This window comes from Oncorhynchus clarkii, chromosome 20 (assembly GCF_045791955.1).
Source record: "Oncorhynchus clarkii lewisi isolate Uvic-CL-2024 chromosome 20, UVic_Ocla_1.0, whole genome shotgun sequence".
Classification (NCBI taxonomy): domain Eukaryota; kingdom Metazoa; phylum Chordata; class Actinopteri; order Salmoniformes; family Salmonidae; genus Oncorhynchus; species Oncorhynchus clarkii.
The window spans coordinates 49,070,072-49,096,395 of record NC_092166.1 but is presented as its reverse complement, the minus strand read 5'-3'; the positions used below and the strand labels follow the sequence as shown (position 1 = coordinate 49,096,395).

Here is a 26,324-nt window from a genome sequence, read left to right as displayed (position 1 = left end):
GTGGCGCATCTCGTTTTTCAAAATCATATGACATTTTTTGCAATATAATTTTTGGTAATCAGATTTACATTTTAGGCTAATGGTTGTTTTACTATCCTTCCACATTATAATAGAGTTATTACAACAACAACAATATATATATATAAGGTTTCTCCCCACTTACAGCAGATGTCAGTGCACTTTCATATATGTAACAAAGCTTAAAGAAAAAAAGGCATACACAACATTGCATTACATTCCTCACTCTCCGCCAGATGGATCGTGACACTCATGCGCAGGGACCGTGACCAGAGCAGGGATACTGCGCATGTCCGAAACTGCCAAATATGAACGCTGCTTCAACATACGAACAAACCAGGTAGGAGTATTTCATATCTTGACAGGTATTTTTCATGTCATGATGTTTCTTTAGCGGTTATTAACACAAATTAGAAGTCATCTTGCCTTTATGTACCATGATACTATTTGCGAGTTAGCCCGCAATGCAAGTTTAACGCCCAACAGCAACCAATTTTGATAGAGTGAGAAGTAGAATTGGTCTCAACCTCGTCAGTTAGCTAGGTGCCAGCTAACTATCTCTCTGCCTCTGAAGGAAAAGCTTTGCGTTTTGCAAAGCAAAAACTATGCATGGTCGTAGCTAATTCTTTGACGTGATATAGCTAGCTAATGTTATATGTCTTGACCTGGTGAAAACAATGACAAGACAACGGACCAATGCAATGGCTAAAACCGGGAATGAAAAAAACCTGTCCCCATTGCAAAGGTGACAGCTACCATTTACCAGCTTTCATGGCGTCCGCAGGTCTCCCCCCCATATTGTTCACTTAGCATTTGCCCTGAGACATGGCTGTGTAGATGTCACGAGACTCCATCTCGGAGTCAATAGCCATGTCTCAGGTCTGGGCAAACTTAACCTATATAACCAGTGTGGGTTGCATATTTGTAGCCAACATCAAATGTCATTGTGAAATAGCTTTGTGGCTTCATACAGGCTAGCAATGCATAACAATGGAAGACAAGAATGTCCATGCCTTTTGGAGGGAGCCCAGCCATGTCCTGTCAAAAGATTGTTACAAGAACCAGTCTAGTTTGTGCTAATGGTGTTTGACTGCTGACAGACAGCAAGACCTTCAGAGAGATTCAGATCAACTTTATTATCATTTGGTCATGTGCTTAAAAAGACGGTATATAAAACATGAAAACACAGAAAATACACAAAATAATTCATTCAAAGTGCTGTAGCTACACATTTTAAAGTGAAAGTGCAATATGCTGTATACTCGAGGGACCAATAGACAATTATACATATTATACATAATTATACATAATACTTAAAATTATACATAATACATACCTAATGGCTGTTGGAGTTAGAGTCCCTATATCTATGGATTTTGAGTGAAGTGGGTGAGTAAGTTGCTAGCTAGCATTAAATGTATCTTATAAAAAACAATCAATCTTAACATAATCACTAGTTAACTACACATGGTTGATGATATTACTAGTTTATCTAGCTTGTCCTGTGTTGCATATAATCAATGCGGTGCCTGTTAAGTGATGATTTAACAAAAGCGCATTCGTGCAAAAAAGCACAATCGTTGCACCAATGTACCTAACCATAAACATCAATGCCTTTCTTAAAATCAATACACAAGTATATTTTTTTTAAACCTGCATATTTAGTTAAAAGAAAGTCATGTTAGCAGGCAATATTAACTAGGGAAATTGTGTCACTTCTCTTGTGTTCTGTGCAAGCAGAGTCAGGGTATATTGCAGCAGTTTGGGCCGCCTGGCTCGTTGTGAACTGTGTGAAGACCATTTCTTCCTAGCAAAGACCGTAATTAATTTGCCAGAATTTTACATAATTATGACATAACATTGAAAGTTGTGCAATGTAACAGCAATATTTAGACTTAGGGTTGCCACCCGTTCGCTAAAATACGGAACGGTTCCGTATTTCACTGAAAGAATAAACTGTTTGTTTTCAAAATGATAGTTTCCGGATTTGACCATATGAATGACCTAAGGCTCGTATTTCTGTGTGTTTATTATAATTAAGTCTATGATTTGATATTTGAAAGAGCAGTCTATCAAATATCAAAGGCTGCAGCAGGCTCATAAGCATTCATTCAAACAGGACTTTCCTGCGTTTGCCAGCAGCTCTTCGCAATGCTTGAAGCACAGCGCTGTTTATGACTTCAAGCCGAGATTAGGCTGGCAATACTATAGTGCCTATAAGAACATCCAATAGTCAAAGGTATATCAAATACAAATGGTAAAGAGAGAAATAGTCCTATAATAACTACAACCTAAAACTTCTTACCTGGGAATAAAAAAAGACTAATGTTTAAAGGAACCACCAGCTTTCATATGTTCTCATGTTCTGAGCAAGGAACTTAAATGTTAACTTTTTTACATGGCACATATTGCACTTTTAGTTTCTTCTCCAACACTGTGTTTTTGCATTATTTGAAAAAAATTGAACATGTTTCATTATTTATTTGATACTAAATTGTTTTTATTTATGTATTATATTAAGTTAAAATAAGTGTTCATTTAGTATTGTTCTAATTGTCATTATTACACACATATATATATAATAAAAATTGGTTGATTAATCTGTATCTGCTTTTTTTTGTCCTCCAATAATCAGTATCAGCGTTGAAAAGAATTATAGAACCTTTTTATGATATGGCGGTCAACATTAAAATGGTTCAGTTTGCGTAAAAATTCTGTTGCAATTTCTTTATCTTTCCAAAGGTACAGTCATTGAATTTCTTCAATCAGTACCTGGAATTATCCCACTGTTCAGTGACAGCTGGAACAGCTTGCCTGAAGTGCTTTGCTGCTGACGCCGTCCGGACCATATGATTTTCCTGGGTTGACACCACTGGATGAATTTTTCAGGTTCTCTGTCAAAACCTTGAAGAGAGGCTTGGTCTGGGTGGAGGAAACCCACAACAGTGGTGTCATCTACATATAAAAAAGTGTGGCTTGCGTCAGAAGCTTGACAATTGTTTGTGTACAATATCAGTAACAGTAGGCAACTTTGAGGGGCTCCCGTATTCACCGTTCTAGATGTAGAGATGGCGGAGTTAACTTCACTTGTTGAGTACGGTTCACAAAGGAACCTATTAATCCTCTTGATCAGTAGAGAGTTGACACCCAAATTCACCAGCTTATCACCAGTAGGTGGGGTTGAATGGTGTTAAACGCGTTACTGAAGTCAATGAATACAATTTTCACGAGGCTGTTTGCCTTTTCTATATGTTTGTAGATATTGTTCAGCATGACCAGTAACTTATCAACACTCCTGGAGGCATGGTAGGCGAATTGATTTGAGTCTAATTGGGATGAGAGACCAGAAAGAATTTCGTTTTTGAATCCTTTTTTCAAAAACATAGGTACAGATTACAAGGCGTAAATAATTTATTTTCTTTTGGCCTGTTTTTTTTTAGGTATTGGGACAATCAGCGACTTCTTCCATAAGTTTGTAATTATCCCAGTGTTCATTGACCGCTGGAACAGCTTCTGGAACGGTAATGTGAGCTGGTCTGCGCATGCCTGAAGTGCCTTGCTGCTGACGCCGTCTGGACCATAAGGTTTTTGTGAGTTGACACGTTGAACGTATTGCTTGATGTCATTCACAGAGATCTGTATACCAACAGCTGGTATGCTGTCTATACTGTACAAGGCCACTTTCTGCAGTGATGTAAAATCACACATCAAACCTACAATGGAAACTGTTCAAATAATTTGCAAAAGCAAGGTCATTTTTGAAGGTCATACAATGTCTCTGGTTTGTAGCCTGTGATGGTTTGTAGCCCTTGCCAGGCTTTGCCTTGTTAAACAGGTTTTCTAACTTGTTTCTGTATGCTGCCTTGCACTCCTTCATTTTGCTTTTGAGTTGCCCCTTTCCTCTTTACTGGCACCGGATTTTAAACACTCCTTTGTGCATACAACCACTGACAACCAAACATATAAGCTGTCTGACTCATGGTCTTAGGCAGTGGATAGAGTTACTGAGAGTCAGTCATGTCAGAGGGGAGAGACATGGGTACACTCAAAGGAGCAGTTAGCCTAGTTCGACACTTGGTCGTTGCAGGTGCTTTAGCAGTGAGATAAATGTCAAGCAAAACAATATGTTATTTTTACAGAAACTCTTTCTTTCCTCCTCTCTACCCCTCACATACAGTGAACATCATGGGCGGTTGAGAAACTCACCCTTGACATATCTTTAGTGAGGAGCACAGAAGGCTAGTTAGACTAGGCTATATTCCAAACCAGACCCCTCAGCCGCAGTCCAGAAGCTAATGCAGCCATGGCTGAGGAGGACTATGGCTGCTTTGTGGACTGGACCCAAATGGGGGACATGGCCAAGAGCAGTGGCACCTCCAAATTGGACGTTAAGGACCACGTGGAACTCAAAAAGCTGGCCAGGCAGGGTTACTGGTCCAAAAACCACAAGCTCCGTGCCCAGGTCTACCAGCAACTCATTAAGGCAATCCCCTGTCGAACCGTGACACCCGATGCCGAGGTCTACCGCGACCTCATGGGCGACGACACAGGTAAAAAAGCCTTGTCCTCCATCCCACTGCCAGACTTTGTGGACGGCAGCGCTGTGCCACACTACTGCCTCATGGCAGACGCAGTGACCGCCGTCCACCGGGTCATCTCCTGTCTGGAGGGACAGTTCCCGGACATCTCGCACTGCCCGGCGCTGCCCGCGATGACAGCCCTCTTGCTGCACTTCAGTGCCAACGAGGCGCAGTGCTTCGAGCACGTCAGCCGTCTGCTGGCCTGCAATGAGCCGGGCCAACGCTTTGTAGACCAGACCTTCCTGGCCTATGAGTCCAGCTTCATGACCTTTGGCGACCTGGCCAACAAGTACTGCCCGGCAGCCCACAAGCTCATAGTTGCTACAGCGCAGGACGTGGTGGCGGTGTACTCGGACTGGCAGCGCTGGGTGCTAGGTGACCTGCCCTTCAGCCACGTGGCAAGGGTCCTAGACGTCTTCCTGGTGGAAGGATACAAGGTGTTGTACCGCGTTGCCCTGGCCCTGCTCAAGTTCTACCGCAAGCAGAAGGCCGGGGATGGAACACAGCAATCAGAGGGCCAAAAACAGGACTCTGTGGGGGTCAAGGCAGAGATCCAGGCTTTCGTCAAGACCATCAGCTCCTACATCACCCCGGACAAGCTGCTGGAGAAGGCCTTCTCTATCCGCTTGTTCAGTCGCAAAGAGATCACTCTCCTGCAGCTCACCAACGAGAAATCGCTGCAGCAGAAGGGCATCACTGTCAAACAGAAGAGGTGAGTGAGCAGGGCTAGTGACAGCATCAATTCTATTGGGTCTAATTTACATATTAAAAAAAAAAGAGAAAAGTTTACAACTCAAATCAATGGAAGTCAGAAGCAATGGATGCTAAGTGCTTCTGCTAATGCCATGGTAGAGCCTTAGCTAATGGCAGCGTAAATAAACATTAGACATGGTTCTAAGGGCAACAAGCCATAAACCAAATCAGGATGAGAGGCATGCACTTGCAAAACTGTGCATGACCTCATTAGCCACCAGTGAGAGGTGGCAATTGTTTCTCTGTTTTTAGTTTGCTTGCTCTTTTTCCTGTTGTGGCTCTGGCTTGCTTTTTGTCATTGATTAATTTCTCACCTTTCTATTCATAGTTTCTGTGCACCTTTTTTGTTCTCTTTTTTTCCTTTGATGTCCATTTTTTTGCCTTCCACCGTCTTCTTCCATTTGCGCCTTTACTCTTGTGTCCATGTGTCGTCTACTGCTCATGCTCCTCCATTCTCCCGTGAACTTGGCTCTGTTAGCCTGAGGTAGGTGTCTCCTCCCTCTCTCTTTTTTCACTCTCTCTCATTACCTGTTAACACTTGAGCTGACCTCCCTCATTAGTGATAAATTGTATTAGGAATCTTGGCCATATTCTCTGTAATGTATCCTAATCTAAGTGACCAGGAAACAGATTTGGACATAATACACTGTACCATAGTCAAACCTTAACTCTGCAGGCTTTTGCTTCTCCTCAACACTCAATTGAGTAGGCCTAATTAAAGTCCCAGACTGATTAGCTGGTCCAATCACCTTGTTTGAGAGGTTTGAATTAGGTGCTGTTGGATCATTTCCAGCTCACGCTGTGGCCCTTTTTAGGTCAAGAGTTGTACATTTCCAACAACAACAACCATGATGTGCCCAGACAAGCTTGCGAAATACCATATGAACCTTCTATTACCACAACGTCATGGCACTACATACTGTACAAACACTTCTTTGACTCTCCAATCAGGAGTTTATGTGTTACTAACAAAGTAGTCTTCTCCTTCCTGCCCGGTTACCATGGTGATAGGCGGACCGTGCAGCTGGCTCTGAACCCGGACACCTTCTCCTCTGAGGTAGTCAGCGCCAAGGAGATGAAGGACATCTGGTCGTGGATCCCCGAGCGCTTCGCCCTATGCGAACCGCAGCTCCTCTTCACCACCTCAACCCATGGCTGCAGCCTCAACAGGTACTTTCTGCCCACTTTTCCAGTCTCATTGTAGCCACTTTATCCTGCAGCCGAGGCTAACCACTAGACCAAGGGTGTCAAGTAACGATCCGATGTGGCCCACAGGTGTTTTCCTAGGGGGAAAAGGTCTCAGTCTACTTTGAAATGACTAAAACCAAATGAAAACTGTAGAAATAATGGACCTACATTTCTATACAGACTATTCAGCTTGCACGGAAACAAAAGCTAACCTGACAAAAATGGACCATGGTAGTACAATGGGGAAAATACGAGCACTATCATGTTTTTTTTGTCACTATCAATGCAGAAAATACCATGGTACGGGTGCAAATACCAAGGTATTTTTCTGCCATGATAGTAACAAAAAAAAACATAATATTTTCATTATACTACCATGGTACAAAGATGCACCATGGTAGTACAGTGAAAAAACTACTATGGTTTTCTACTAGTAGCATATAGTGAAACGTGAAAGCATGGTAGTTGTTCATGATGGTTTGTGTCACACAATTCTTTGGGTAAAGTAACCAAAAACATAGTCATGTATGGTACTCACATAATGTAATATTGACTACTCGCTCTGCAATAGCAAAGCGTAGGCCTAGGGAACCCTCTTAACCCTTTGATGAGAACGATCACATATTTGTGATCATTGTTGAGTGGACCCTGCAGCGTATGATCTGAAATATGTGATTGGAACAGTAGCAACAGAACATATGATGCAACTAAATAACATTGTTGTCTGAACAGCATCTAAATATTTTTTTGTACTGATGGAAAATGAAGGTCTCAAACTGTATTCCTCAATTTGACAGTTTATTGTAAAATATAAATGCCATCTTCATCATCCAAGCATCACATGGAACACATCCACAGCCAAACTCATTCCATAAACCAGTCTAAATAACAGGTTGCGCTGACAAAAAAAACTAAACAGAAGTAAGTGACCTAACAGCTAGACTTGTTTACAATGTACCACATCTCTGGTGAGCACAAGGGACTAATGTAATGTTGTTTAGAAAAGAACAACAACTAAATTCTTTATGATGGCAGCCGTGTTTGTTTGTTTGACAAGCGAAAACTCCCAAATCCCAGAATGCCATTAACTATAATGGCGAATTCAAAACAACTTGGACCTTGGAAATCTCAGACTTCAGTGATTTCAAAACAACCGGGAACTCGGGGAGGGGGGGGGGGGATTGCTCCGACTCGGAATTCCAACTCTGCGCCTCTTTCTAGAGCTCCGACTTTCTGACCTGAATGAAGATCACTGATGTCATGATTTTACTTTGTATTTTTCAGAGTTCCTAGTTGTTTTGATCATGGCAAAAGACGCAAATAAACCAAGTCAAAGATGGTTGTGCCCATTGTCTGGAAAATATCAACTTAGTTTGGCCACCTTTCAGCTTATAACAAATCTGCATGTGCTTGTTACACATGACTTGACGAGTTGTTTACAGTTTTTGACCAATCACAAAACAAATAAAATCCTTTCACCTCACAGATCATCAGCCAAATACAAGACTACTGCCTAGCCGTAGCGCGGATAGGGTTGCTAGAAATAGTTGAAACCATTTTCGTGGGGTTTATAAGCTGACTAAAAATAAAAAACCCTGGAAATGGACTCCTGGGCTCCATTTCTGAAATGAAAAAGAAAAAGAAAAGTTTGTAATCAACTTTTGTTATTCCTTGATTTGTAATGCATTCTCACAATTATGTTTTATCATTTGGCCAAATGTTTGTTGGCTAGAGAAAATATGATTTGATTATTTCAATAGCCCTAGCCAACAACCTTTAACCTAATCTGTAGACTACTGTAAACTAAAGAGCACGATTTGGGTTGTTACATTACATCGACTTCTCCTAGGAATATATTGTATAGTTTGTAGCCCGTAGATGGCGCCAAGGCATAAACCTAGATAATCCTGTCTAGCTCCATAGTTTATGATAACCCAAGTCGGAAGTTTACATACACTTAGGTTGGAGTCATTAAAACTCATTTTTCATCCACTCCACAAATTTATTCAAGTTGGTTAGGACATCTACTTTGTGCATGACACAAGTAATTTTTCCAACAATTGTTTACAGACAGATTATTTCACTTATCATTCACTGTATCACAATCCCAGTGGGTCAGAAGTTTACATTCACTAAATTGACTGTGCCTTTAAACAGCTTGGAAAATTCCATAAAATTATGTCACGGCTTTAGAAGCTTCTGATAGGCTAACTGACATAATTTGAGTCAATTGGAGGCCTACCTTCAAACTCAGTGCATCTTTGCTTGACATCATGGGAAAATCAAAAGAAATCAGCCAAGACCTCAGAATAAAAATTGTAGACCTCCACAAGTCTGGTTCATCCTTGGGAGCAATTTCCAAACGCCTGAAGGTACCACGTTCATCTGTACAAACAATAGTACGCAATTATAAACACCATGGGACCACGCAGCCGTCATACCGCTCAGGCAGGAAACGCATTCTGTCTCCTAGAGATCAACAAACTTTGGTACGAAAAGTGCAAATCAATCCCAGAACAACAGCAAAGAACCTTGTGAAGATGCTGGAGGAAACCGGTACAAAAGTATCTATATCCACAGTAAAACGAGTCCTATATTGACATAACCTGAAAGGCTATTCAGTAAGGAAGAAGCCACTGCTCCAAAACCACCATAAAAAAAAACAGACTACGGTTTGCAACAGCATATGGAGAAATGTCCTCTGGTCTGATGAAACAAAAATGGAACTGTTTGGCCATAATGACCATCGTTATGTTTGGAGGAAAAAGGGGGATGCTTGCAAGCCAAAGAACACCATCCCAACAGTGAAGCACGGGGGTGGCAGCATCATGTTGTGATGGAGGGACTGATGCACTTCACAAAATAGATGGCATCATGAGGAGGGACAATTATGTGGATATATTGAAGCAACATCTCAAGACATCAGTCATGAAGTTCAAGCTTGGTCGCAAATGGATCTTCCAAATGGACAATGACCCCAAGCATACTTCCAAAGTTGTGGCAAAATGGCTTAAGGACAACAAAGTCAAGGTATTGGAGTGGCCATCACAAAGCCCTGACCTCTATCCTATAGAAAATTTGTTGGCAGAACTGAAAAAGCGTGTGCGAGCAAGGAGGCCTACAAACCTGACTCAGTTCCACCAGCTCTGTCAGGAGGAGTGGGCCAAAATTCACAATTTGTAAAAAGGTATTGTCTTATCTCGACATATCCTTAACAGTCAAGTTCAACTTCATACCTGTCAGTACGGTTGAAAGTATGGATTATATCCCTCGCACGCCGTGCAGGTCGGGTAATAAGGACAGTCATATCGGTGATGTGACAGCGTGGGAGGACGTGCCCGCGGTTCATATAAAATACTCACTTTCTTATTTCTTCTCACAAAGTTCGCTTGGCCATATCGTGCAAGTTGACTGCTCCGCTGCTCCTGTTTTTTTGGATTGCAAAAAGTAGGATAAGCTAAACTTTGAGTTGTGCTCACTTTCAGTCTGTCACCAACATCCTGTGACCTGTGGGTTGGAGCGCAAAACTCACCCTCTAAGGCTATGTGACAGCTCTCCCCTACCTATCCCTTATATAGAGTATATTAGGCGTCCTTGTCTTGTGCTGACTTAGCCCAGCAGCTAGTATGTGTGTTGGCAGATATCCTAAAACAGAACCTTGAGGATCACAGAAATGTACAGTTGATTTGTCTGGACAAACCAGGACAAACCATCCACAGAGACAAGCTGATATCTTTCTGACAGATAAGATCTAAACCAGGCCAGAACTTGTCCGTGTAGACTAATTTGGGTTTCCAATCTCTCCAAAAGAATTTGGTGATCGATGGTATCAAAAGTAGCACTAAGGTCTAGGAGCACGAGGACAGATGCAGAGCCTTGGTCTGACGCCATTAAAAGGTAATTTACCACTTTCATGAGTGCAGTCTCAGTACTATGATGAGGTCTAAAACCAGACGAAGCGTTTCGTATACATTTTGTCTTCGGGAAGGCAGTGAGTTTGCCGCGCAACAGCTTTTTCTAAAATATTTGAGATGAATGGGAGATTTGGTAAAGGCCGATATAGTTTTATATATTTTCTGGGTCAAAGTTTGGCTTTTTCAAGAGAGACTTTATTACTGCCACGTTTAGTGAGTTTGGTACACATTCGGTGGATAGGGAGCCGTTTATTATGTTCAACATAGGGGGGCCAAGCACAGGAAGCAGCTCTTTCAGTAGTTTAGTTGGAATAAGGTCCAGTATGCAGCTTGAAGGTTTAGTGGCCATGATTATTTGTATCAATGTGTCAAGAGATATAGTATTAAAAAACTTGAGTGTCTCCTTTTATCCTAGGTCCTGTCAGTGTTGTGCAGACTCAGGACAACTGAGCTTTGGAAAAATACGCAGATTTAAAGAGGAGTCCGTCATTTGCTTTCTAATGATCAAAATCTTTTCGTCAAAGAAGTTCATGAATTTATCACTGCTGAAGTGAAAGCCATCCTCTCTTGGGGAATGATGCTTTTTAGTTAGCTTTGTAACAGTATCAAAAATACATTTTGGATTGTTCTTATTCTCCTCAATTAAGTTGGAAAAATAGGATGATCGACCAGCAGTGAGGGCTCTTCGATACTGCATGGTACTGTCTTTCCAAGCTAGTCGGAAGACTTCCAGTTTGGTGTAGCGCAGTTTCCGTTCCAATTTTCTGGAAGCTTGCTTCAGGGCTCGGGTTTTTTCTGTATACCAGGGAGCTGACGTCTTTGGGTAGGTGGAGGTAGTCTGGAAGGGCATCTAGCAATCGTTGGCTTGTCCGAGAATTTATAGCACAAATTTTGATGATCCGTGGTTGGGGTCTGAGCAGATTATTTGTTGCGATTGCAAATGTAATAAAATGGTGGTCCGATAGTCCAGGATTATGAGGAAAAACATCCACAATATTTATTCCACGGGACAAAACTAGGTCCAGAGTATGACTGTGGCAGTGAGTAGGTCTGGAGACATGTTGGACAAAACCCACTGAGTCGATGATGGCTCCGAAAGCCTCTTGGAGTGGGTCTGTGGACTTTTCCATGTGAATATTAAAGTCACCAAAAATCGGAATATTATCTGCAATGACTACAAGGTCCGATAGGAACTCAGTGAGGAACGCTGTATATGGCCCAGGAGACCTGTAAACAGTAGCTATAAAAAGTGAGAAGGCTGCATAGACTTCATGACTAGAAACTCAAAAGATGAAAACGCAGTCATTTTTCTTATTTGGTATTGTAAATGTTAGCAACACGTCCACCTTTGCGGGATGGTCACTAGTGTAGCCAGGAGGTGAGGCCTCATTTAACACAGTGAATTCATCAGGCTTAAGCCATGTTTCAGTCAGGCCAATCACATCAAGATTATGATCAGTGATTAGTTCATTAACTATAACTGCCTTGGAAGTGAGGGATCTAACATTAAGTAGCCCTATTTTGAGATGTGAGGTATCACATCTCTTTCAATAATGGCAGGAATGGAGGAGGTCTTTATTCCAGTGAGATTGCTAAAGCGAACACCGCCATGTTTAGTTTTGCCCAACCTAGGTCGAGGCACAGACAAGGTCTCAATGGGGATGGCTGAGCTGACTACACTGACTGTGCTAAGCTGGCAGGCTGGCTAACAGCCTGCTGCCTGGCCTGCACCCTATCTCATTGTGGATCTAGAGGAGTTAGAGCCCTGTCTTTGTTCATAGATAAGATGAGAGCGCCCCTCCAGCTAGGATGGAGTCCATCACTCCACAGCAGGCTTGTTCCTGGCCGGCTTAGCCGTGATGATGACCTGCTCTTCACTCGGGCATCCACCCGGCAGTTTAATGAACAGGATGATGACACGCCCAACATGGCGAGGGAAGTGCCTAACAATGTTGTGGACCCATTCAGCGTCAACGCTATGGATGGGTCTGAGAAGTCATTCCAAGGCTCTGATCACATTGACTCAGAAGAAAGCTGTGCCTCACTACTCACTGTCCTGCGTGCGGCCTTAGCTAGGCTAGAGCTTGATCACCATTAAGCCACAGACTCTGCTGTTAACCTGTTCTTTAAGGTTTTATATGAACCGCGAGGCACGCCCTCCCACGCTATCATGTCAACGGCGTGACTGTTGTTATTAATGCTCGACCTGCACGGAGCGCGAGGAATATAATCCATACTTTTGACCGTATTGACGGTCTTCCAGGTGTTCGTAGAACCATAGTTACATTTATAACTTCTGTTAAAATGTTTCCTTTTGTTTTACACTGTGTGAACGTTCGTTGGAGCCCTCTGTGACTCACCATGACTACAACACGCTAGCTTGACTGGAGCTAACGTTAGCCGACATTAGTTTAATTTATAAAAGGCAGTACTCATAAGCTATCAAAACATAGTCAAAATATAACTATAATATCATTACACTCCACTTAACTTGGTGTTTCATATCCTATGCTTTATAACTCACTCACTGTGACAATAAGGTTTAAAATAATTTGTTTATCTGATGCTTCTCTCTTCAGTTTTCAATTGTCTCTCATTCAACTGACTCACTGACAAGGCAGGCAAGCGTGAAAGCCACAGAGTGAGAGTGTGTGAAGCAACCACTAGAGTGACATGCATAACACCCCTTGACTATAAATAAATGATTACAAAAGGCCAAAGATTAGGCTGCCATATATCTCATAGGGAACCCAAACATCAGTAAAAAACTACTATTAATACAGAAAGTTTTATCCCTTTTTGACAGCAAATATTTCCTTTTTTCTTTGATGTTACAGACAAACTAGGACCAACAATATTAGACGAATGCCTCTTTATCAGAAAGAGTATATAACTGGTATATAAATGCAGCAATATAATAAATCTATCACTGATTTAATGAGCCATTCGCAGTTTCACTGTCCTGGCCGTGTGTAATTAGACTTGCATGGCTTAATCTTTGAGACAAGCATATGCTACTGGCAGGATCAACCACCTTTTGACCTTTTGGGGGGGGGGGGTGTATTTAATGCATTATACTGCCATTATACCATGGTAACACAATTAATAAAGATGGTACCATATGATAATTGTTTGTACTATTTATCATAATTGTGTGTTACCATGGTAGAATGTACACTGAGTGTACAAAACATTAGGACCACCAGCTCTCTCCATGACAGACTGACCAGGTGAAATCTGGGATCCCTTATTGATGTCACTTGATAAATGCACTTCAGTGTAGATGAAGGGGAGGAGACAGGTTAAATAAGGATTTTTAAGCCTTGAGACAGTTGAGACATGGATTGTGTATGTGTGCCATTCAGAGGGTGAATGGGCAAGATATGATTTAAGTGCCTTTCAACAGGGTATGGTAGTTGGTGCCAGACGTACCGCTTTGTGTCAAGTACTGCAACGCTGCTGCGTTTTTCACACTCAAGAGTTTCCTGTGTGTATCACAAATGATCCACCAACCAAAGGACATCCATCCACTGTGGGAAGCATTGGAGTCAACATGGGCCAGCATCCCTGTGGAACGCTTTCAACACCTTGTAGAGTCCATGCCCCGACAAATGTAGGCTACTCTGAGGGCAAAGGAGGGTTGGGGGTGTTCTTAATGTTATGTACAGTCGGTGTATAATGCAGGTTAAAACCAAGGTATTTCCATGTATCCGATCTATACCGTGGTATACAGTGGGGCAAAAAAGTATTTAGTCAGCCACCAATTGGGCAAGTTCTCCCACTTAAGAAGATGAGAGAGGCCTGTAATTTTCATCATAGGTACACTTCAACTATGACAGACAAAATGAGAAAAAAAAATCCAGAAAATCATGTTGTAAGATTTTTAATGAATTTATTTGCAAATTATGGTGGAAATAAGTATTTGGTCACCTACAAACAAGCAAGATTTCTGGCTCTCACAGACCTGTAACTTCTTCTTTAAGAGGCTCCTCTGTCTTTCACTCATTACCTGTATTAATGGCACCTGTTTGAACTTGTTATCAGTATAAAAGACACCTGTCCACAACCTCAAACAGTCACACTCCAAACTCCACTATGGCCAAGACCAAAGAGCTGTCAAAGGACACCAGAAACAAAATTGTAGACCTGTACCAGGCTGGGAAGACTGAATCTGCAATAGGTAAGCAGCTTGGTTTGAAGAAATCAACTGTGGGAGCAATTATTAGGAAATGGAAGACATACAAGACCACTGATAATCTCCCTCGATCTGGGGCTCCACGCAAGATCTCACCCTGTGGGATCAAAATGATCACAAGAACGGTGAGCAAAAATTCCAGAACCACATGGGGGGACCTAGTGAATGACCTGCAGAGAGCTGGGACCTAAGTAACAAAGCCTACCATCAGTAACACACTACGCCGCCAGGGACTCAAATCCTGCAGTGCCAGATGTGTTTAAAGTTTGCTAGAGAGCATTTGGATGATCCAGAAGAAGATTGGGAGAATGTCATATGGTCAGATGAAACCAAAATATAGCTTTTTGGTAAAAACTCAACTCGTCGTGTTTGGAGGACAAAGAATACTGAGTTTCATCCAAAGAACACCATACCTACTGTGAAGCATGGGGGTGGAAACATCATGCTTTGGGGCTGTTTTTCTGCAAAGGGACCAGGACGACTGATCCGTGTAAAGGAAAGAATGAATGGGGCCATGTATCGTGAGATTTTGAGTGAAAACCTCCTATCAGCAAGGGCATTGAAGATGAAACATGGCTGGGTCTTTCAGCATGACAATGATCCCAAACACGCCGCCCGGGCAACGAAGGAGTGGCTTCGTAAGAAGCATTTCAAGGTCCTGGAGTGGCCTAGCCAGTCTCCAGATCTCAACCCCATAGAAAATCTTTGGAGGGAGTTGAAAGTCCGTGTTGCCCAACAACAGCCCCAAAACGTCACTGCTCTAGAGGAGATCTGCATGGAGGAATGGGCCAAAATACCAGCAACAGTGTGAAAACCTTGTGAAGACTTACAGAAAACGTTTGACCTCTGTCAGGGTATATAACAAAGTATAACAAAGTATTGAGAAACTTTTGTTATTGACCAAATACTTATTTTCCACCATAATTTGCAAATAAATTCATAAAAAATCCTACAATGTGATTTTCTGGATTTTTTTTCTGTCATAGTTGAAGTGTACCTATGATGAAAATTACAGGCCTCTCTCATCTTTTTAAGTGGGAGAACTTGCACAATTGGTGGCTGACTAAATACTTTTTTGCCCCACTGTAAATGGTGCAATTCCATGGTAATATTTTGGTACAACTGCAGTACCCTGGTAGTACCATCATACTTCAAGGCTAAAGCTCCCGAGTGGCGCAGCGGTCTAAGGCACTGCATCTCAGTGCTAGAGGCGTCACTACAGACACCCTGGTCCGAATCCAGGTTGTATCACAACCGGTCGTGATTGGGAGTCCAATACGGCGGCGCACAATTGGCCCAGCGTTGTCTGGGTTTGGCCGGTGTAGGCCGTCATTGTAAATAAGAATTTGTTCTTAACTGTCGTGCCTAGTTAAAAAGGTTACTTTATTTCTTTTTTAATAAAGCCATGGTACATTTTCATGATTATAGCAACATTTTCATATCACCTATAGGCTATATCACCGCAGATATGCAATATTATCGTCGCTATGCTGTAATGTCGCCAAGACCGACCCATTGGTTCACTTCCTACTTTACCCTATATTGGGCCCAGTTTACCATACTTATCTTACTCTGTACCTTTCCCCACAGTCTCGGCTACCTTACAATAAAGGGGCAATCTGCAATTGGTAGGCTACATCCATTTTGGGACTTTATAGTGATAGTTCACCAAATGACAAATTGGTTTCCTTACCCAGTAAGCAGTCTATGGACAAGGTATGACAGCAATCCATGCATTGGTTTTAATTTTCCTGCCATTGTTAAATATATTTGAACTTACTCTGCAGATTATCTGTGGTGTTGGTGCTTCAGCTGGTTGAAAGTTGAGACAAAATATCCACAGTATTATTAAACAGACGGAGGTACATGGTCGCGATGCATGTATACTAACTGATGTTCACATGGTTTTGTGCCAGTTGATAGAAATGTTATCTTCAGTGCCGGCGCTTTGGGTAAACAAGATTTCCCTGTGGATAGTTTCACTCAAATTAGGAGCAGCTGAAGGACCAACCGCACAGACAACCAGTAGAGTAAGTTCAATTGTCATTTGAATGTCTTGTAAGGAAAATGTCCATGATTTTGCAGTGCTTTTTTGTTTTCAGATTGTTTAGCAAGAATTGGTATCAAAGTCTGATTTATTAGGCAAGGTTCAGTTATGAATCAGCAATGCCCTTATCCTTGTCGTTGTATAGTCGGTCAGAGCTATCCAAAGTACATCACTAGTGGCTATAAAGACTAGCTAGTGAAAAATGCTGATCTTTCAGACTCAGATTGACACATTTGGTTTTTCAATAGGGAATGGTTTAACTTTCTGAGTAATGCTACATAGAAATAATTGACCAAAGAGTCACTGCAGGATGATTCTAAAACAAATCTGACTATTCATTTAAATCTGACTTTAAAACACTTATGGAATGTATCATGCTGTAGGCTAAATGTAATTTTGTTGCATTTTCAGTTGAAAAGGTCCCCCTTTTTTCTTTCTCATCTTTAAGATACAGCATGATTGATAACGGGTAGCTTGTGTGTTTGTCATAGAGATACTTGCACGCATGCATGGCCAGACTGTAAGTGATGTGATGTGTAATCGTGGTTGTCCATTCCTTTTGTCCCAGGTTCTACGCGCATGTCGAAGGCTATGAGCCCACTCTGCTACTCATCCGGACCTGTGAATCTGACGTAGGGACCTTACACACACTTACAACTTGTGTGTGCCCTTACCCCCTCATGTAGCAACATAATGACATCCACAGCAATAGACAAGTAACTATCGAGCTCACAGGATTATGGCATGGAGGATCAAGTGTTTTAAATCTACAGTTGAGTCAGTTTTTCAATCATATTGATATGGTAAAGACCTATAATTTAATGATATATGGATACATGTACAGTATGTATTATCTACTTCTAATAATAACCATTTTGTGACTGAATAAAACACGTTTTTGGGTGCAACCCTGTCTCAAACTGTCCTATCCCTATTTTCCTATTCTCCTATGCCTTCCAACATTCCTTTTTATTTTCTATCCCACTTCTCCCATTGATGCTACTGTAATACACCCTGTCACCATACCCTGCATTGTCTATCCAGGTATGTGGAGCCTTCCTCTCTACAGATTGGGAGGAGCGCAAGCGAGGCGGGAACAAACTCAGCTTCTTTGGGACCGGAGAATGTTTCATCTTCAGGGTGAGTTGTCTATTTCCCTATTCGCTTTCATTTTCTCATCCAATTAGGCTATGTGAACCCACCATTCTTTGCTTTAATGTATTATTTTTGAGGTGTAGCATGTTTTGGGAATTATTTTGGGTGCGTCCCATATATACTGAACAAAAATATAAACGCAACAATTTCATTGATTTTACTGAGTTACAGTTCATATGAAGAAATCAAATCATTAGGCCCTAATCTATGGATTTCATATGACTGAGAATACAGATATGCATCTGTTGGTCACAGATAACTTAAAGAAAATGGACCTGACAATGGGCCTCAGGATCACTTATAGTGTTTTTGTGCATTCAAATTGCAATCGATAAAATACAATTGTGTTCATTGTCAGTAACTTATGTCTGCCCATACCATAACTCCACTGCCACCATGGGGCACTCTGCTCACAAAGTTTACATCAGAAAACCGCTAGCCCAGACGACGGCGGTTGTGAGGCCAGTTGGATGTACAGCCAAATTCTCTAAAACAACGTTGGAGGCGGCTTATGGTAGAGAAATTAACATTACATTTTCTGCCAATTTATGGTAGAGAAATTAACATTACATTCTCTGGCAACAGCTCTGGTGGACATTCCTGCAGTCAACATGCCAATTGCATGCTCCTTCAAAACGTGAGACATATGTGGCATTGTGTTGTGTGACGAAACTGCACATTTTAGAGTGGCCTCTTTATGGTCCCCAGCACAGGGTGCACCTGTGTAATGATCATGCTGTTTAATCAGCTTCTTGATATGCCGGACCTGTCAGGTGGATGGATTATATTGTGAAAGGAGAAATGCTCACTAAACAGGGATGTAAACAAATTTGTGCACAACATTTGAGAGAGAGAAGCATTTTGTGTCTATGGAACATGAAACATGAAACTTTACATGTTATGTTTTATATTTTTGTTCAGTGTAATTTATCCTCAGAATTGTCAAAGAAGTGACTAAGAGTGGGAACCAGGGGACAAGACTTACAAATAGTTTTTTTCAGCCCGTCACAATAATTAGTCTCCTTATCACAAGTCTGGCCTCCACCCACTGAACAGAAAAGCATATCAGATCCAAAATGAGTGATATAACAAAATGTTATGTAAACTTTAGAGAGGTTTTGCTGAGTGTACCTGAGCTAGAAATAGCTTCATTTCCAAGTCCTAGCGTGAATTATTAAACTGTTGTGGTGTGGATGATGCGCAGCTGTGTGCCCTGTTGGTCTGCCTGTGGCCACACACACACACACACTCAACGGAAAGTCCTGGAACTGGAGCCTAACAGTACAATGCCACCTGATAAGGCCCTCACCTGACACCACATACAATAAGATAAGGATCGAGTTCTATCAGACATGCATGGAGAGAGAGAGGCTGGGGAGGGATCAAGGGAATGAAAAAGCACCAATTCTGACAGAGTATTCAGTGTCCAGCTTGTGTCTGAAAGATTCAAGGTAACCCCTCCAGTATGAAGATCATAGAGATGTAATGAATATGGCCACCAGTCAGTCCACCCATCACACAACATTGACTTGAAAGAGTATTCCTGTTCAAGTAATTATATTTTAATGTTGAACATCAACCCACAAACGTGAGCATCCCTCCCGGTTTTTTGTCGGTGTAGCTGCAGCCGGAGATGGAGAGGTATGAGTGGGTGGTGATCCGTCACCCGGAGCTAGCCTCCACCATCAAGGCCCAGAGCAGTGAGGTCCCTGCCGAGGACGAGGCTCCCCCCGACAAGCAGAACTCGGACGGCAACCGCCTTCCCGTGGAGAGGCCAGCCGCTGACCCATCTGATCGCCTGTCGCCCTTCCTCTCAGCCCGACACTTCCATCTCAACTCCAGGAACACCTCCATGTTCATGGCGGGCAACTTTGACTCCATCATAGTGGGTGAGTGGAGTCCTTCTTGTTCTTAATCGATCAAACTAGCCAGAGTGAGTAAGATGTTCTCAGGTCTATATCAGTCATTGATAAGGACAGTGCCACAATTAAACTAACTGAAAATCCTTGTGGCCCTTGCCTGTCCCTCTGTGCCTCTCTTCTTCTCACCCAGCGTCTCTCTTCCTTAATTGATAAATCCGATTGTTCAGTTCAGTAACTGAGATAAGATCATTTTCCTGTCTTAACTGTTGTTCTGTCTCCTGCCAGGGGGAGGCGAGGGCAACGCGCTGTACATCGACAGTGAGCTAAACCACGGACGCACAGCCCGCTGCACCACCTTTGACAACCCACCGCTCTGCTCCACCGAGAGCTTCCAGGTGGCCCTGCTGGAGGTGTGGGGCTTCAAGGACACCATGGCCTCAGATAGATAGACACTCACAGTTCGAGATACACACATCCCACCAAGGGCCTGATGAAGCTACCTGCAGTATCAGAACAAACCCCTTTCCGTCCAGCAAATTCATTTATCCATTGAACTCTACATAAATGTGAAATATTTGTATTTATTCATGTAAAACCAGTATCATATTCTGAAAGTATTTTTATTTGTGATTCTTTTTTTACAGATGTTTTATTACATTGTATTACTATTTTTGTTGACTCTCATTGAGGGTTTTGATGGCGAAAAGCAGCTCTGTTGTCTGGAATGATCAAATGTCATCATTTTACACACTCAAGTAACGTCATTTCTGTGTTCACTTTATACCCACTCCTTAATTTGTGCAATCTGGTTATGCACCAAACCAACCGCCAAAATGGTGGTAAGCAGGCCTATAAGGCCTGTATGCACTATATCGAACATAGGCAGTCTACCCAGCTATCAGAACTGCTGAAGTATGGCTGTTGTGCAGCCATATTCTCAACAGATGTCTTAGCTCTGAGCACAGCAGTACATTAGAGAGGCCCCTTTGTAAAGTATGTGAATATTGTTCTTTGACTGAGTTTTATTGATCGTGTGAAAGGGTTATCAGGTGAGATGAAGACCATATCCACGTCCCTCATCATTTAGGTGCACAATCTGTGGTAAAGCTATCTGTGTAAGTAATGCAGTATTCATCTGTCTCTCTTTCTCTATCCGTCCTACAAACAATATCATCCAAAAAATTGCAGAATATGTACGTGCAGAGACTCAACTGTATATCATTGAAAATCTGTGTTGTATTGAAGAAAATCCCCCAGTGAAGTATTGATTGAAAAATTACAGATCATTATACAGTTGAAGTCTGAAGTTTACATACACCTTAGCCAAATACATTTAAACTCAATTTCACAATTCCTGACATTTCATCTGAGTAAAAAATTCCTGTCTTAGGTCAATTAGGATCACCACTTTATTTTAAGAATGTGAAATGTCAGAATAATAGTAGAGAGAATGATTTATTTCAGCTTTTATTTTTTTCATCACATTCCCAGTTGGTCAGAAGTTTACATACACTCAATTAGTATTTGGTAGCATTGCCTTTCAATTGTTTAACTTGGGTCAAACGTAATTCAGGTAGCCTTCCACAAGCTTCTCACAATAAGTTGTTTAAATTTTGGCCCATTCCTCCTGACAAAGCTGGTGTAACTGAGTTAGGTTTCTAGGCCTCCTTGCTCGCACACAATTTTTCAGTTCTGCCCACACATTTTCTATAGGATTGAGGTCAGGGCTTTGTGATGGCCACTCCAATAACTTGACTTTGTTGTCCTTAAGCCATTTTGCCACAATTTTAGAAGTATGCTTGGGGTCATTGTCCATTTGGAAGACCCATTTGCGACCAAGCCATAGCTTCCTGACTGATGTCTTGAGATGTTGCTTCAATATATCCACATAATTTCCCCTTCTCATGAAGCCATCTATTTTGTGGTGTGCACCAGTCCCTCCTGCAGCAAAGCACCCCCACAACATGATGCTGCCACTCCCATGCTTCACGGTTTGGATGGTGTTCTTCGGCTTGCAAGCCTCCCCCTTTTTCCTCCAAACCTAACGATGGTGATTATGGCCAAACAGTTCTATTTTTGTTTCATCAGAACAGAGGACATTAATCCATGTGCAGTTGCAAACCATAGTCTGGCTTTTTTATGGCGGTTTTGGAGCAGTGGCTTCTGCTGAGCAAACTTTCAGTTTGTCGATATGGGACTCGTTTTACTGTGGATATAGATACTTTTGTACCTGTTTCCTCCAGCATCTTCACAAGGTCCTTTGCTTTACGCACACCAAAGTATGTTCATCTCTAGGAGACAGAATGTGTCTCCTTCCTGAGCAGTATGACGGCTGCGTGGTCCCATGGTGTTTATGCTTGCGTACTATTGTTTGTACAGATGAACGTTTTACCTTCAGGCGTTTGGAAATTGCTCCCAAGAATGAACCAGACTTGTGGAGGTCTACCATTTTTTTTTCTGAGGTCTTGGCTGATTTCTTTCATTTCCCCTTGATGTCAAGCAAAGAGGCATTGAGTTTGCATTGACTCAAATGATGTCATGGCTTTAGAAGCTTCTGATAGGCTAATTGACATCATTTTTGGAATTTTCCAAGCTGTTTAAAGGCACAGTCAACTTAGTGTATGTAAACTTCTGACCCACTGGAATTGTGATACAGTGAATAAGTGAAAAAATCTAAACAATTGTTGGAAAAATTACACATCATGCACAAAGTAGATGTCCTAACCGACTTGCCAAAACTATAGTTTGTTAACAAGAAATGTGTGGAGTGGTTGAAAAATGAGTTTTAATGACTCCAACCTAAGTGTATGTAATCGTCCAACTTCAACTGTACATGTGAAAGTAATACACTTTTTAAACAAGTGACATTTGTCTCTGTCATGTTTTATTGTTCAATCATTTCAGTTTTTTTGCTAGCTTTGCTTACATATGTGCCCCCACCAACCCTACTGTTCTTACTCTGACTATGGGGTGAAAGGAGGGGAGTAGTTTCTTGAACCCTGTCACATAAATAAACTTGTCAGATGCCTTTCGCAATCAATTGACCCAAAATCTAACTATTAGCCCGTCTTACTATTATCATACCATATCCAGGACACTTGCCTAGTTGGCTTGGTAAGCATAGCTATGTAAATGTAACCTCTAGCAAAAAATACAATTTGAAATCAACTTGTTAATATACTGATGGCAAGATAAGAGATACCGGTATGTGAAAATTCCAATGAAATAGTCTGCAAAGGTAGATCATCTTTCCAAGTGATTAAGTGACAAAGTCCAGCGTTTCAGCTTTCCTCTCACATGATTTGTTACATATTATCTACTGATTTCTGGATATAAATGTTGTTATTAATGTGGCCTATGAAAACAGCCACTTTTTTAAATCCACATATTTCTGACTTAAAGTTAATGGTGCTAATGAAGCAAGTCTCCACTTTAAATCTTTGACATACTTTTTATAATTATTTTGCACACTACTCCGCTTACACCGTTTAAGATAGAAATGATGTTCAAACTTTGTATAGACTGGGCTGAATTGAGTTGCTAACATAAAACTTTTTGAAATTTAATTTAAAAAAATTAACTTAAGCTTTTTGTTCTCCATCCACTGATGGGATTTCCTCAACAGTCTAAAGGTCACATTGTGACATCATCACTTCCAACATTCCATTCACTGTTAATGCAACAATGCAACTTGACACAAATCAGCTGCTTTAACTAAAATCTTTTACAATCTTAACAAAAATATATTCTACCTTTCAAACAATAGCTGTATTATTAACTGTGTCATAGAGGATATGTCAAACTTTTTATAAATAACTGAAATTTCGACCACTTTCCCAACAACTTAGACAAAAAATGTGTGCATATGAAATCTTCCTCTACTTCTCTGGTACCAATGAAAAGTTAGAGGGTAGGACATCTTGGTCTACTTCTCTGCTATTCAAGTCTGGAATCAGAACAGAATTATCTGCAAAAATGACAGCTGTTTTAGTCTTGACTTTTACTAACAACTGACATTTTGATCAGAAGTTACAGCTGTTTGTCAGTTTATAGTGACGAAAAGTAGCTAGCTCTAACGTCAGCTAACAGCTCTCTCATGTCTCGTCATTGAACAGCCCAAACTGAGCTATGGATTCTCACACGCAGAGGAGCGCATGGGTCAGTGAAGGGAGCGAGGGACAATCAGCTATGGATACTAACAGAGGAAGTTACTGTATTTCTAACTTGTCATTGGTTGCGTGTTGCGTTTGTCCGTTAGCCCAGGGCTTCGGGGCTCCATTTACCCCCCCCCCCCCCCCCCCCCCCCCCCCCCCACACACACACACACACACACACACTTAACTTTGCTTGATTGAGCTTGCCTGGCCTAATGGACCAATGGAATCGTCCCAGAATTGCAAACCCCACCAATCTGACACTCCAGGTTGGCTTGAGAAACACTAAATGTACAGTATTTGAACATTGGTCTGACACACACGTACAGATACACACACACTTTTCTTCCCTAACAAGTCTGAAGGACAATCCACACAATCTTCTGTGTCCCTGTCCGATTACGTAAATCAGACAATATCATATGTCATGAACATTTCCAGCAAATTCGATCAATTTTCTATGTTTGTAACTTCTAGTAGATTCAAATTCAACTCGCTGGGGGCAGTGAAGAGGTGCACCTCTCCTGCCAGTGGGTCCCTCTTCCACGGATCCCCCTCCAGCCCAGAGAGGACAAGAAAATCCTGATGTCATCCAAACTGTTGTGATCAATTTGTTTTTGAAATGTATTTAAAACTTCACCATTCCTCGTTGTCTTCTGTACTCTATTATTACATGTTCCAAATACTGTGGTATACTAGTAGGAGAGTGAATAAAAGTGTAGTCTGAGTGTAGTTATTTCTGATGAAATGTGTGATCTGACTGACAAATACTGTGGTATACTAGTAGGAGAGTGAATAAAAGTGTAGTCTGAGTGTAGTTATTTCTGATGAAATGTGTGATCTGACTGCCCCATAATCCAAAATAATGTTTATAAAATAGTCTATCAAAGCATTCAGACCAGATATTTCAATATTAACTTTGAACCCCTTGACTTTTTCCACATTTTGTTACGTTACAGCCTTATATAAAATTGATTTTAAAAAGTGACAATTTTTGCAAATGTATTTTCCTTTAAATAATAAAGTTAGAAAACTTCTTCAGGCTAGGCGTCCCGCTAGCGAAACAACTTCCGGTGAAACTGGAGGGCATACAATTCAAATAAATAATCATACAAATGATGGATATTAAACATTTAGGTACATACAAGTGTCTTATATCGGTTGAAAGCTTAAATTCTTGTTAATCTAACTGCACTGTACGATTTACAGTAGGCTTTACAGCAAAAGCATGCAATTGTTTGGCGCCCCACATCAAAATATTTTTCCACCAGCACAGGTTTCATAAATTCACAAATAGCGATTAAATATTCACTTACTTTTTGAAACTCTTCCTCTGATTTGTCATCCAAAGGGTCCCAGCTACGACATGTAGTGTCATTTTGTGAGATAAAATCCTTTATATCCCAAAAAGTCAGTTTAGTTGGCGCCATCGATTTGAGCAATCCACTCATTCAACATGCAGAGAAAGGAATCCAATAAGCTACCGCTAAACTAAATCAAAATATGTTTCTATTTAATCCGCAGGTACCCTGAAATGTAATTAAACTATAATATTTCATACGGGGAAAAAGTATGTTCAATAGGAAAACAATATTAGCAGGTGTGTGTCCTCTTCGTCGTGCGCGCATAGACTGATTTCCAAGTCTGACTTCTGTAGACTACTAAAACTATTTTGTTCAATTTAAAGTTGTATTAAGTTTTGTTTTTCAATCAACCAACAAAACACATTCTACATTCACAGATGTGACAGGCTTAAAAAAAAAGAGAAAAAAAATAAGTTAGAATATATAATAATAATAAATATTTAAAAAAATTACAATTAAAATAAAAGATTAAGAAAAATAATAACGTTTTTTTTTGTTGGTATATATATACACACACACACACACACACACACACACACACACATATTTATATATATATATATATATACATACATACATACATACACACATACGTACACATATACATACATACATTCACACCCATACACACACACACACATATCCTACATATACCTACACGTACTCACAAATATATTTTTTTAAACACACAAAAAACATATATAAAACTTGCAGCAGCACTATCAAGGTTCTTATCAGCTATTTCTAGCCTTCGCTGAGACGACCAGAGTCTATCAAACTTGGGCTGTCTCTTGTAGAGGTCATAAGTGAGCTTTTCAAGAGGGAGAAAGTCAACAATCTGGTCAATCCACATTTTAAATGTACTATTTGTACTTTTTAAACTATTACACTTTTTGTCCTCCATCCATTTTGAGGCATTTCCTCAACATTCTAAAGGGCCCATTGAGACATGACTTCCAACATCCTATTCGCTGTAAACAGTGTAACTTTTGATACAAATCAGCTAGCTACTTTGACCACTTTCCCAGCCAGTTAGACAGAAGCTTAGAGCGTGTGAAATTTTACTCTACTTCTCTGCTTTTCAAATCTGAAAT

At 41.1% G+C, this 26,324-nt stretch overlaps 1 protein-coding gene across 1 annotated transcript; it reads left to right on the top strand.

Moving 5' to 3' along the window:
• Positions 1–328: 328 nt before the first annotated feature.
• On the top strand, positions 329–22,575 carry LOC139377472 (TBC1 domain family member 24-like). Its single transcript, XM_071120504.1, has 8 exons — positions 329–358; positions 3,459–3,608; positions 4,196–5,310; positions 6,363–6,521; positions 17,264–17,327; positions 17,740–17,835; positions 19,472–19,739; positions 19,998–22,575. Exons 3-8 carry the CDS (start codon positions 4,322–4,324, stop codon positions 20,159–20,161), a joined length of 1,740 nt encoding a protein of 579 aa, XP_070976605.1. The 5' UTR covers positions 329–358; positions 3,459–3,608; positions 4,196–4,321; the 3' UTR covers positions 20,162–22,575.
• Positions 22,576–26,324: the final 3,749 nt, after the last annotated feature.